The sequence below is a fragment of the Trichechus manatus genome, unplaced genomic scaffold (assembly GCF_000243295.1).
Source record: "Trichechus manatus latirostris isolate Lorelei unplaced genomic scaffold, TriManLat1.0 scaffold00001, whole genome shotgun sequence".
Lineage (NCBI taxonomy): Eukaryota > Metazoa > Chordata > Mammalia > Sirenia > Trichechidae > Trichechus > Trichechus manatus.
This window is the reverse complement of record NW_004443937.1, coordinates 22,012,876-22,026,141: the sequence shown is the minus strand read 5'-3', so window position 1 is coordinate 22,026,141 and position 13,266 is coordinate 22,012,876. Positions and strand designations below refer to the sequence as shown.

Sequence of the window (13,266 nt, the reverse complement as noted above, 5' to 3'; positions counted from 1 at the left end):
TCATTTCCCAGTTCAGGGTAGGCCACCTAAATTTCAGTAGGTGAATGACTTTACACACTATTTTCACATTTCCTCACTTTGCAATTTTGAAAATCTTCCAAGACAAAATTTTACCATGCCCAATTACTGATTTTGATGTATTCTGTTCCTTGTAATTTATCAGAGAATATCTTAAATTTCCACCTTTTATGTTTGTCCTGAATTTAGGACCTGAGTTAGTACTTTTATTCCTCTTCTGAGTTTTACAAGTCTAGGAAGTGTCACTACAAATGGGAAAGTCTTCCATGTCAAAATTCCATTATTTTTTTGTCCCTGTGTTCATGTGTTTAATGCATTTCTTTTGATCTTTTTTTTTTTTTTTTTTCCGAGCGACATTGACTTGAACACTAAATGAGAGAGCCTGATGGATCTCTGAATTGAGACTGAGGAGTTTCTGTGGCAGGCCAAGCAGTCACTTCTCTTTACAGCTGCTCCTACTTTCGTGAATACAGGCAGTCCCCGGGTTACAAGTCGGATCCATTCCTAATCTGTCTTTAAGTCGAATTTGTAGGTAAGTTAGAACAGGTACATATGGTTCTTACTTAGCGTCAGTAAGTAAAATGTCTTAGTATGTAGTATGTATTTTACCTTTCTATGTATATAAAACACTTAACATTTCCAAACCACACATTTTCATGAGTGTCACAAATAGTGTGTGCGTTCATTATGAACCACTGTATTTAACTCCGATTTTTAACATAATAGGACTTATGGCAGTCTGTTCTTAAGTACGAGTTGTCTGTAAGTTAGTTTGTAACCCAGGGACTGCCTTATGTGACACTACAGAGTCTGCGATGTGGGCTCAGGGCTTCCAAATGCCTATCTCTGGGCCTCTGGTAAGAAAACGACAAGTTAGAAATTCTCTTGGTAGGGGATCCATTTCCACATTCTATTTCCTAAACCTTCTAGAATACCTATCTGTTGCCATATTTTGATAATTCTCTCATTGTGATAATCTTAAAAATCTTCCCTACCCACACACATTTCCATCTTTGAGGGAGTTTCTGGGGTTGATCAACTTCAATAATGCGCCTCTAGAAGTCCAAACTGTCCCTTCTGTTTCATGTTCGCTCATACTCGTATTCTCTCTCTGCTTCTTTCCCATTTTAAGATACTGACCTCTTCCAGCATATACATCATTGCCACTCTGGGAGCTTGTGAGTATTTAGGGTTTTAATGATCACCACCTTTCAGCCATGGTCTAACCTTCAACCCTATATTTCAACTGCTTCCTGCATAATGTGTACACTGGTAATGTTGCCAACCCCTCACTGGCTGCTCTTTCTCAGCATCTCTTGCTGGCTCCTCCCCCTAAGTCCAACTCCCTAAATACCAAATTGGTATTTCATAGGACTCCATCCTGGGCTCTCTTATCTTGCTATACTCTCTCTAGGGCAGCAATGTCCAACAGTACTTTCTGCAATGATGAAAACATACAATATCTACGCTATCCAATATGGTGGCCAACTGCCATATATGATTACTGAGCACTTGAAATGTGGCCAATGTGACTGAGGAACTAAAATTTTATTTAATTTTAATTTAAATAGCCACATGTGGCTGGTGGCTGTTGTACTGAATAACATAGCTCTAGAGATTTCTTTCATTCCTTCCCATGTCTTTACACCTCTTCTGCTTATTTGATGACTCCCAAATGTACAGCTCCAGCCCTGTATACTACTTGAAAGTTTCACCTGCACATCTTATACAAATTTCAAATACGTTAATCCAAAACAGAGTTCTAGATTTCTTCCTCCCCAAACCTATTCCTTTTCCAGTCTTACCCATTCCAGTAAATGGCACCACTACCCACTCAGCTGCTAAAGCCAGAAATCAGAAAGTCATCCTTGATTCCTCCCTACCCATTACCCCTTGTATCCAATCATTAGCAGGTCTAATGATTCTATTTCCAAAATATCTCTTAAATCTATCTACTTCTCTCCATCTTCATTAATACTACCCTCTCCAGGTCACCATCCTTTCACACCTGGACTGCTACTACAGCCTCCAACATTATCTCTTTCAGTCTTGTCCCTTTACAAACCATTTTCTACTTAGTAGTCAGAGTGGTCTTCTTAAACTATAAATCAAACATGTCACTCCTCCACTGAATACCTTTCGATGGCTTCTCTTCTCAAGTAAGATTGTTGAATGATCTGGCCCACCTATCTCTCCAAACCCAACTTGTGCTACACATTCTTTTTGGTACCCTGAACATGCAAGCTCTTCTCACATCAGGGAGTCTGCATAGCTGTTCCCTTTGCCTGCTGTTCTTCTCTTGCTCTTGATACAACTGGTTCTTTCTCACCCGTCGATTCTTAGCTTTAATGTTACTTCCTTCCTAGCATAAGCATTCCCTGACTACCTATATAAAGTAGGTCCCCTCCATACCATTCTCTCAGCACTCTGTTCATTCCCTTTATAGTACTTTGCAATTTAATATAGTTTTTAAAATTATTTTACTTGATTTTTTTGTGGGAAGAGGGTTGGTCTCTCCCACTAGACTAGATGTTCCAGGAGGGCAGGGAGTAAGTCTGATTTACTGTCTACCCAGTGCCTGGCACAAGGCTTTGCACACAGGTAGGTGCTCAATAATGTTTAATAAACAACTTCCTTCAAACACCTGTTCACATCATTCATTTCCATTTCCTTGGTTCTGCGATACAAAATTTATACTGCTTATTAGAGGTTGTCCTGGCTATGCTGAACTAGGGCAAGTTCTCCTTACCACATAGATTTAGGCTTCAGCAATCAGAGTCTCTGGAGTTAGTGTTTGTGATTTTCAGGAAGCAGAAGGTGGGTCCAAGCAGGCCTCTGGCTTCTTGTCATTGCTCCTTAATCAAAAAGTAAACTAACTTGCAGGCAGTTTACAAAATGAAATGCCTAAATAGCAGCACATTGTCTGAAGAATGACTCTAAAGGTCAAGAATCTGAAATGGACATTTCAAACCTGTCTGATTTAGTCAGCATTCTTCTCCCCTGAATAGGGTCTTTGGTTCTCTTGAGATAGTGTCAAGATGGTCAGTATTACTCTCTAATACCCTGCATTTAACTGCTACTAATAACAGCTTGCATCCCCTTTAAAAAGATATTGTTACGTAGACTCCTTCTGATTTCAAGTATAGTTAATTTTGCAATTCTTCATTTTCCCCTTACTTGTGTAAAATCTATGTGTTCCTAGCATGTATCTTTGATCCTGGACCTGGGAAGGGCATTTGTGTCTCTGGCACCAAGATACTAGATCAGATGGGATCTTTTCAACTGCTGACTGGCTGAAACTATCTAACAGAGCATTAACCATCATCAGAAACTGGCTGTTTCTCCCTCCCTTGGTGACCAACCCATAGCTTATTTTGGGGTGTGGGTTATTATGGCAATGGGAGGGGGACAGACTGGAAAGGATTTAGGATAACGTTGCAATGAGGAAAGGGGTTGTAGCTATACAGATTTTTATGACAAAAATCTCAAACTTGGTTTACATCATATTTTCTACTCCGAGTGCAGGCTGATAACACAAGGGCAATCAGGTCTCCCAAGACTGCACAACTCAGACTACCTTCTACTGCTTTTCCTAAGTTACCTTGGTGACCCCAAGGAGGACCACAACTTCTGAGGACAACAAGATCCTGGAGTTGGCAATATTAATTTCAGTGTCACCTACATAAAATAAGGATTTGGGTGAGGCAGACTTATGAAAAGCAATATTAATAAATACTTGTGTATTTATAGGGAATATCTCCAGAAGATTACACAACTAGTAACAGTAATTGGGGAAGAGTGAAAAGGAAACTTACTTTTCCTTGAACATCTTTTGAACTATTTCAATTTTTTGTTTATCATATCCATGTTATATCTAGTAAAAAATAAATAAGTTTTAAAATATAAGAAAAAAAAATGCAGTGTTGGCTCTCAAAGGGAAACTTAGCTGAAGTCAAGATTAACACATATGAGACTAACAGAAAAATATAAGACAGCACATAATTAAATACCAACTTGGGTGGTACTGATTACAAAAAGGATAGAAAAATAAGTCTGTTTAGTTGAAGGAGTTGGGTAACCAGGGAAACCTGAGCAAATAAAAATGGGTAGAGGCAGGAATGTGCATAATTAAATAAAGAACAGCGGACTCTGGAGTCAGATAGCCTGGTTCCAATTTCAACTCCATCACTTATTAGCTGTGTAATTTTGAATGAGTTTTTTAACCACCTCTTTTAACCTGATTCCTCATTTGTAAAATGGAGATGAGTACTTACCTTAATTGAATTAAGAAAATTAAATAATGTATGTAAAGCACCTGACACATAGTAGGTGCTCAACTAAATAGAGGCTGGTATAAACATGGTTGAACAGGGGGACCGGTCTTGTTAGGTACTGGGTATCCGTTCAGGAGAAAGGGCAAGATATTACTGGCTATTAGGATAAGAGTAAAATTGCGGAAGGTCACCTCATTTTCTCTCTGGGGTTCCTGTAGCATGAGAATTATAAACAAGTATCACCATTATGCACTCTCTAATGTTCAAGAAGATGAGAGGTCTGACAGTTAGAGGGTTTCTCTCTATCATGGCGGTTCCGGTGCTTAATTAAGACAGAATTCTGACTGAAGGCCTTCCCACACTCATTACATTTATAGGGTCTTTCTCCAGTATGAATTCTCTGATGTCGGATAAGGTGTGCCTTGCAAATGAAGCTTTTCCCACATTCAGTACATTCATGAGGCTTCTCCCCAGTGTGGACCCTGTGATGCTGAGCAAGGTCTGAGTTCCACATGAAGCCTTTCCCACAGACCTTACATTCATAAGGCTTCTCCCCAGTGTGGATTCTCTGATGTCGAAGAAGCGCAGGGTTCCGAGTAAAGCTTTTTCCACATTCTTTACATGTATATGGTTTCTCCCCAGTGTGGATACGCTGATGTTGTATAAGGCTTGTATTCTGACTAAAGCCCTTCCCACATTCCTTACATTCAAAGGGTTTCTCTCCAGTATGTACTCTCTTGTGCCTAATTAGGTTTGACTTCCAAACAAAGGCTTTAGCACATTCTTGACATTCATAGGGTTTTACCCTTGTGTGAATTCTCTGATGTGCAATGCAATGTGATCTAAAACGGAAAGCCTTCCCACATTCCTTACATCCATAGACTTTTTCTTTATTATGAGTTCTCTGGTGTTGATCAAAGTCTTCATTTTGATAAAAACACTTGCCACAATCTTCACATATACAGAATAGCTGCCCACTTAGAATTTTATGATGTATAGTAAAGTGGGTATTGAGGTCAGTACTGTCTGAACTCTCTTCTACTGAGATCATCTCATCTGTGACAATCACTTCTATAATATCATCTGTAGCACTCTCCATGCTTTCCCCATTGGCCCATCTCCCTAACCTGCTTTTCTCATCTTCATAGGTTTTTCCAAACCAGAATTCCTGGCAGTCATACCACTGGGATCTATGTGATAGCACCATACGGTCATATGCCTCCTGAAAAAATTCCTGCTTCGGAATAAAATCCTCTTTTTCACTCTTCGACACATCCTCTGAAAGAAGAAATCAAAGCTGAAAATGTTATCATTACCCACCAAGTGGTATTAATATGTCCATTTCTCTCCAAGTGCCACCCCTGTGTCTTGGCAGCCTTGTCCTAGCAGAAAATGGCAAAGCAAGGCTAACATACAGAAAGTAAGCAAAACACAGAAACTAGACAGACAGCCTATGAGGGCTGTGATTCCCAGCACCGATCAAGCACAAGGCAGGCTCTCAGGAAATAGTTACATCGAATCCAAGTGAGACAAGTCATAATTCCTTTTAAGTAACTCAGTTCAGTTTATGATATGAGAAGAACAGGCCAGAATTCAGGGCAGAGGACCTGTTCAGAGATAAAGAATCCTTTCTGGTACATCTGAGGAACTGAGCTTTGTCACAAAAGGGGCAACAGCAACAAGAAGGACCTTCCTCTCACTTGTCAACACTAATAAAAGGAAATGTAGTCTTGTCACTCAATCCGATCAACAGGCCCACCATGAAAAATGTTTCCCCACATTATTTCCGGGAGAGCTGGGCAAAGATTCCCTCCTCTTTGTTCCCATAGTGCCTATTCACACCTATGTTATAGCATCATCATTTTGCTGTAATTATGCATTTGTGTATCTGACTGTTCCATTAGACTGCGAACCCTTCCAGGATAAAGACCCTAACTAACTTATGTTTTGATCCCTGCAAACTAATACAATGAGTAAAATATAGCATTTAAAAATATCGGTTGACCACAATGGCCAGATGAGTAGGCCATGTATTCAGTTTGATCCTAGGACCCAAGACCCATCCTAATTTAATTAATTGACTTGACCTCATGAAAGCTGGAACATTAGGGTTTAAGTTTCTTCTTGATTAATTGATTTGGAGGTTTCTTGAGACTTCATTTAAAGCATGAACAGTAAAATGGATTTTTAACATTTTACAAAGGAAAGGCAGAGGAAAATGTGTGACAGGGAGAAAAGTGCCCGTTTCCCTCTCACTTACCAGTACAAATTAGACTTGGACCCTCTCCTTGCAGTTTCAGGTTCAGTGGCTCTTCCACCTGCTCAAGCTGGGAGATCCCAGCAGGCTTTAGAAATGGACATCCTGCCAGGGTCAAGATACAAATAAGGCCAGCTCAGTCAGAGGAATGGGGCCCATTAGGAAAAGAGCAGAGATGGAAGTGGCAATGAGAGAATAAAGGTGGGTGTTGGTAACACAGATGATCTGAATCTTGAGGGGGACAAATAATATGAAGGTTAGGAAGTTGCAATTCCATCAATTCCCAAAGAGATGAAAACATATAACCCATTTTAAAATGTCAAGAAAAAGAAATAGGAAAATTGAGAAAGAAACTTAAGCAAGTTTTCATGTCCCAGCACAACACCGTTAAGATCTAAGACTAGGGCTTCTTCTTCACTTGCCCTGTGAAGATGAAAGCTAGTTCATATAGTAAAAGAATCAGGATAGGATGGAATTGCAAAGAGCTATTCCTGGGAACTCTCTGTCTAGTCAGCCTATGTTGGAAAACTACAATCTTAGTTTCCTTCCTTCCTATCTATCTGTCTATTGCTTTCACATTCCACAAAGGATCTGAGGCAGTTCAATGATGGGTCTCTCTATGGCATCCATAAGAAATGGCCTCAAGTCTCATCAGCCATTTCTAGAAGTCTTACCTTACTCTACTGATGGACACCTCTGTTCACACAGGTCCACTCTAATAAACTCATTTTCAAACCAAGCTAAGATCTGTCCTTTGTCACTCCCATCTAAAGCCTCCTAAGATTCAGAGCAATTTTACATCCTCCAAATGACAACCTTTTATATCGCTAAAGCAAGAGGCTGTGTGTCCCCTGAGTATTCTCAGAGACAAAAGTGGGCTTTGTGTAGCAACAGATGTTCTCCAGGAAGGTTACTGCAGGTCAGGGAGTTGGGGTTTTGCTCAAGGAATAACTTAGCTGTTGGCTTTCTGCCTAAAGGAAAGATGGGAAATTCCCACAGGTGGTGGGAGGAGTAAGCACTAATATCCTGACAGAGTGTAGAGGACATTGTGGTTGTCTCCCTACAACCATTCTAATCCTCCCCCAGTGTGTAGTAGCCCCAGATCCTAGGCTAGGCCCTGACTAGTAGAAGCCAATCAGGCTAAGCCCACCCCACTTGCTACAATAATTGATTCAGGGATAGGCAATCCAAGTCAAGCCAAGCCAATCAGTGCATGGTATTTCCCTGGCCACAGTGATTTAGAGCTGGCATATGACTTAAGATGTTCCAGTCTGAGCAATACTTGGGACTTTGATTCCCAATGGGGAAGACCTGCCCTGTTTCTCCCCACAGGTATAAAGAAGGAAGCAAAAAGGTCTGGGTACAACTACCAACCATCTTACAACTGTGAGAGGAGCCAGACTGTAGACAAAGTTGACATACAAGGAGACACAGAAGAGACTTGAATTCTGATCAAACTGTACCCGCAGCCCATCTACCTATGTACTTCCAGCTACATGAAATAGTAAATTCCTCTTTATTGTTTAAGTCAGTTCGAGTTGGGTTTTCTGTTACTTACAATCAAAAGTACTCTAATATAGAAAGACTGTCAGACACAGCAAAGAACTGTGAGAATGGGGAAGTTGAGACCAAGCTTAAGACCCCCTGTGCCCACAGAAGAGCCTTGGCAAGAAGAAGGAATGGGGCCAGGGAGGCAGTAGGGGGACACAAGTCTCACAAGGAAACTAGGAGCAGAAAAGCCTAAAGGAATCCCAGGGCTTTCTCCAGGAATCCCTGGGGAATAGGAACTATTTGGCTGAGAGTTACCAAGACTGCTCAACTTCTAATGATAAAGATTATCTGCCAAGCACAGAGTCAGAATCTTCTGCTGGAAGACTATAAGTAGGCTGGGGAAGTAGGAAGGCCACTTCAGATCAGAGAGTAAACAGGAAAGTAACGGAGTAAAGATAAATGGTGGCCATCATAAGAACAACAGAGGGGGAGGAGGCAAAACAGGTGAATGAAGATGGCACACCAGAGCCAGGAGGGAGCAGAATGAATAATACAAGGACTCAAAATGGAAAACCATGAGAACACAGAGAAAAATGGGAATTCCACTGGTGTCTACAGTACTGGGTTAATAGAACACATACCTATTACATTTTAAAGAACAAGATAAGGGAACTGGTCAGATGACTGACATGTGTGTTCTCACTCACCTGAGGAGATGCCCCTCGGGCCCTTTCCATCCAGAGCTCCTTGAGGAGCCAAGCACCAGGGTATTTCTCCTTGTTCCAGCTGGGAAATCAAAGCCGGTTTAGGAAATGGAAATGCTGCTTGAGAGAAAGGAAATGGGACGAGCAGGTGAATGGAGTCACACAGAATAATCCCAGGGCTCCTCCCAGGCCTTGTCTTCTGGGGCAGGAGGAAGAAGGTAATAACTAGGGACAGCAAGGACGGATAAGGGACAGGAGACCCAGGGGAGAGGGCCAAGAGGCTTACAAAGGTCAGGAAGTTGACAGAATAAGTAAGAGGAGCTCAGTAACAGTTTGGGTGAGCAAATGGATGATTTCACTCATTGAGGAATTGAGCTTTCTTGTCCTCTCTCTCTCTTAAGAGTGCTCAAGTTCAGACATATGTATGAGGATGTTCAGTATTGGGCCAGGAACTTCCCTATAGAACTGTGGGGTGGGGAACTGAGACCTCAGTGGAGTCCCAGGAATCTTCTCTCTTCCCACTGTACCCACAAAAAAGGGGGTCGGGTAGGCATCTTAAGGAAGTCCTTTCTGAGGCCCAAATTGATACCAGGACTTCCCAGTTCTCAGCAACCTCAGTTGGGCCATTAAGAATCCAAGAGCCTGAAGCTACCGCTCAGTTCAGGATTATCAATGACTCTTGCGCCTCTGAGGTAGAAGAAGCTAGGAAACTCTGAAGGGCAGAGGCAGAGGCCAAAGGGAGATACCCTTACCCAGGGAAGCCACAGCCCCATAATTTTCCAGCATCACATCCCTGTACAGAGCCCTCTGGGCAGGGGCCAGGCTGGTCCATTCGTTCTCAGAGAAGTAAACAGCTACATCCTCGAAGGTCAGTGACTCCTGAAACAACAAGTATATAAATGCCCTAGGATAACCCCAGGACCCAGGCAGATAGGGCACTAAGAGGGGAAGCCTGCTGGGTTCCTGGCTTCTGAGAATCTCAGGGTACTCTTAAGCAGATTTCATCCCCTACTTACAGAGAAGATATAAAAGATCAGTCATCAGTTTCCTCATGTCTCTTCATCTTTATTTCAGCAAACATCCTCTCATCTTTTTCATGAGTCTCTGCAAAAGTTCTCCCTTTTCATCTCTATACTCAAAACAATCACTTGTGTTCTAGATCCCATGCCTTCTCCACAGTATGTTCTCCTCCAGAGGTCACCAATCCTTGACAACAAGAACAACTATTGTTTATTGAGCCTGTGCCAAGCACTTTACATATATTATGTTTTTTATGCCTCACAGCCTAGGAAGAAGGCATTAGAGTCATTTTACAGAAGAGGAAACTGAAGCTCTGATGAACTTGCCCAAAGACACAGAACTGAGACAGAACCCAGGCCTGTGTGACTTTCTGGCTCTTACCTACTATGTCATACTCCCTTCTATCCTCACTCCTGCCACCCCTACTTCCCCTATGTAAAACCCTTCCTCTTCTCTCCCTCTCAGTCATTGCCACCAGCCAAAGAGGCAGCTAAGGGGTCCTGGGAACACTCAGGTTGCCCCAGATACTACACTCAACAGGATAGATGTTAACTCTGAATCTATTGCACACTCCATCTCAATGCACCCCCTAAAACATACCACCCCACTCTTTCTTCCCCATGTCCCAGTCTCAATGTCCCCTTTTTCTATACTTCTTCGGAAGCCGGAGCTGCTGCACTTTTTCTTTCTTTCCTTCCTCTTTCTCATGCTCTTCCTTAAAAAACACTGTGTTAACCTACAACTATTAAGACTTCCTATAATTTTCTATATTATAGGAAATCCTATAATTCAGGCTTTCTGTCTCCATACTAAGTAGCTGCCGATTCTGGTCCATTACACTTCAAGCCTAGCCCTACAAAGTCCTCACAGCGATTTATCCAGCACTCCAGAGCTCAAAGGCTCGGGCTGGCTCACCTCTGCCTACCTAATAAAGTCCAAATTCCTCTGCACCACAGACAATTCCATTTATTATCCGGCGACCCAGCTTACCTGCCCAGGATCCTAGCTTGGCACTACCACCCCCATCCCCTATCCTCTCAACATCCTGTTAAGATGCCAAACCCTCTCCTCACCCAGATCTGTGCCCTTGAACCTGTAGCTCCCTCTGCCTGAAGATCGAGTTCCTTCTTTCTGCACCTGAACTCCTGTTCATCTCGAGACTCACCTCAAATATAACCTGTTTTGTAAAAAACTAGGCTCATTAAAATTCCAGGCATTCGCCGCTACGCACTGCGCTGTTAACACCTCTGCCCTTAGCATGTCTGCTTCCCCTGCCGGCTCAAGTCTGGGGCTGTCAAATTCACTTTGCACCCGGCCTACCTCTCCGGGCCCTCCAGTCTAGCCTGTAGCCCCATTTCCCAGTCGCCACACCACCCCCTCTCTGCCCCTTATGTGGGCCTAGAGCCCGGGGCAGGGCCGAGTCCGCTTCCAGGCGCCAGCCCCGCACTCACCGGGTGCGCACGGGACGGAGCGGGACGTCCGGGCGGCCGCTCGAGGGCAGGGCCGAGGCGGGCCCCGCACGCCAGGGCCGCGGCCGCCATGGCCCCCGCCGCCCTCCGGGGAAGAAAGCGCGCGCCGGCCCGACCGGGGGCTGACAGTGGTCGAGGCGGGGGGCCGGGACCGGGTCGACCTGGCACAGCGCCCCCGCGCCGAAGCCAGACCCAGGATCCGCGACCCGCGAGCCCCCAACGCTCTGTTCCCCACAGGCCTCGGTGTCCGGGAGACCGAGGATGCGGCCCTCGTGCTGCTCCAGCTTCTCTAGGACAGCGAGAGAGTCGTCTCTGTGGTCCTCCTTCCCCTCCCCGCAGAGCAAGAAGGAGCGGAACGTAGTCTAGATCTCGCCACTCTGGCCTCACTAGAGGGGTGCAGGCTTGCAGACCACACTGGGTGGCACTGCAGAAGGGGTGACACCAAAATGACATAAAATTTTTGTGCAGTGTTTTAGGAGAAATTTATTATTTTTAATAAAAATATCCCTGTAGTTAGCTATAACAACAAAAATATTTTTGGTAGGCCCATCTTGCATGTATCAATATACCTACAAGGCTAAAACTCTATGCTAATTTACTTTTTGAATCTGCTAATGCACTCAGGTCAGAGCTGTTGTTATTATCCAATTACAGTGATGCTTGGAACCACCTTGGTTTCCTCTGCATGCGCTACAAGCAGGCACTACCGGCACACGCTGTTGTTTTCACTGCTGCCTGTGTCTTTATAGTTGCTGATTTTGTCAAATTTTCTGGTGTTTTAGTTACAATATTGTGGCAATTAGTACTTGTGAATCTATATCAATAACTTCTGAGAATGAAGTAATAAAGGAAAAGAAGGACTGATATATGGGAACTATGATTTATGAGTAACATTAGTACAAAAAAAAAACAATACTAAGGATTCTGTATGGTCTGGTACGGCAGGCGGTCCATGGGGGGGGGAACTCCATGAGTTACCACACTTGGTGACACCAACCCTAGTGACGTCATTGTCTCAACAAGACACTGACCTCCCCAGGGGCATCCTAACTGATTCTCGGGGAGCAGGCAGCTGGAGAGAGGGGTTCTTATGGAAATCCTTTCCCGGCCGTCCTCCTCCCAGTAACCACCACTTCATTTGCACACCGCTGCACTGTAGTATGGATGAATGCTGATACACAGCAACCCATACTTCACTTACACATAACTGTGCTCATGAGGAACTTGTACATTGACCAAGAGGTAGTCGTTCAAACACAGCAAGGGATACTGCGTGGTTTCAAGTCAGGAAAGGTGTGCATCAGGGTTCTATCCTTTCACCATACTTATTCAATCTGTATGCTGAGCAAATAATCCAAGAAGCTGGACTATATGAAGAAGAACGCTGCATCAGGATCAGAGGAAGACTCATTAACAACCTGTGTTATGCAGATGACACAGCTTTGCTTGCTGAAAGTGAAGAGGACTTGAAGCACTTACTGATGAAGATCAAAGACTACAGGCTTCAGTATGGATTACACCTCAATATAAAGAAAACAAAAATCCTCACAATTGGATCAGTAAGGAACATCAGGATAAATGGAGAAAAGACTGAAGTTGTCAACGATTTCATTTTACTCGGATCCACAATCAATGCTCATGGAAGCAGAGTCAAGAAATCATAGGATGCACTGCAGTGGGCAAATCTGCTGCAAAACTGTTAAAAAGCAAGAGATGTCACTTTAAGGACTAAGGTGCACCTGACCCAAGTGATGGTGTTTTCAATCACCTCATATGCATGCGAAAGCTGAACAATGAATAAAGACCGAAAAATTGATGCCTTTGAATTATGGTGTTGGTGAAGAATATTGAATATACCATGGACTGCCCTGGTGGTGAAGCAGAACCTTGGTGGTGAAGTGGTTATAAAGCTCAGGCTGCTAACCAAAGCGTCGGCAGTTTGAATCCACCAACTGCTCCTTGGAAACCCTATGGGGCAATGCTACTCTGTCCTATAGTGTCGCTATGAGTTGGAATTGACTTGCCAGCACCCA

The 13,266-nt window shown here is 43.4% G+C and overlaps 1 protein-coding gene across 1 annotated transcript; it reads right to left on the bottom strand.

The window, feature by feature from the left end:
* Positions 1-334: 334 nt before the first annotated feature.
* ZNF662 (zinc finger protein 662) lies at positions 335-11,330 on the bottom strand. Its single transcript, XM_004368436.2, has 5 exons — positions 11,216-11,330; positions 9,497-9,623; positions 8,748-8,864; positions 6,553-6,654; positions 335-5,570 (listed from the first exon to the last, which is right to left on the bottom strand). The coding sequence occupies exons 1-5, from the start codon at positions 11,303-11,305 to the stop codon at positions 4,549-4,551; spliced, it is 1,458 nt and encodes a 485-aa protein (XP_004368493.2). The 5' UTR covers positions 11,306-11,330; the 3' UTR covers positions 335-4,548.
* Between the last annotated feature and the right edge of the window lie 1,936 nt (positions 11,331-13,266).

Coding starts and splice junctions, on each gene's coding strand:
- ZNF662 (XM_004368436.2), bottom strand. CDS start 11,305: ATGGCGGCCGCGGCCCTGGCGTGCGGGGCCCGCCTCGGCCCTGCCCTC. Junction 8,865..9,496: donor TGGGGCTGTGGCTTCCCTGG/GTAAGGGTATCT, acceptor CTTTCTCTCAAG/CAGCATTTCCATTTCCTAAA. Junction 6,655..8,747: donor CCCGAGGGGCATCTCCTCAG/GTGAGTGAGAAC, acceptor TGACCCTGGCAG/GATGTCCATTTCTAAAGCCT.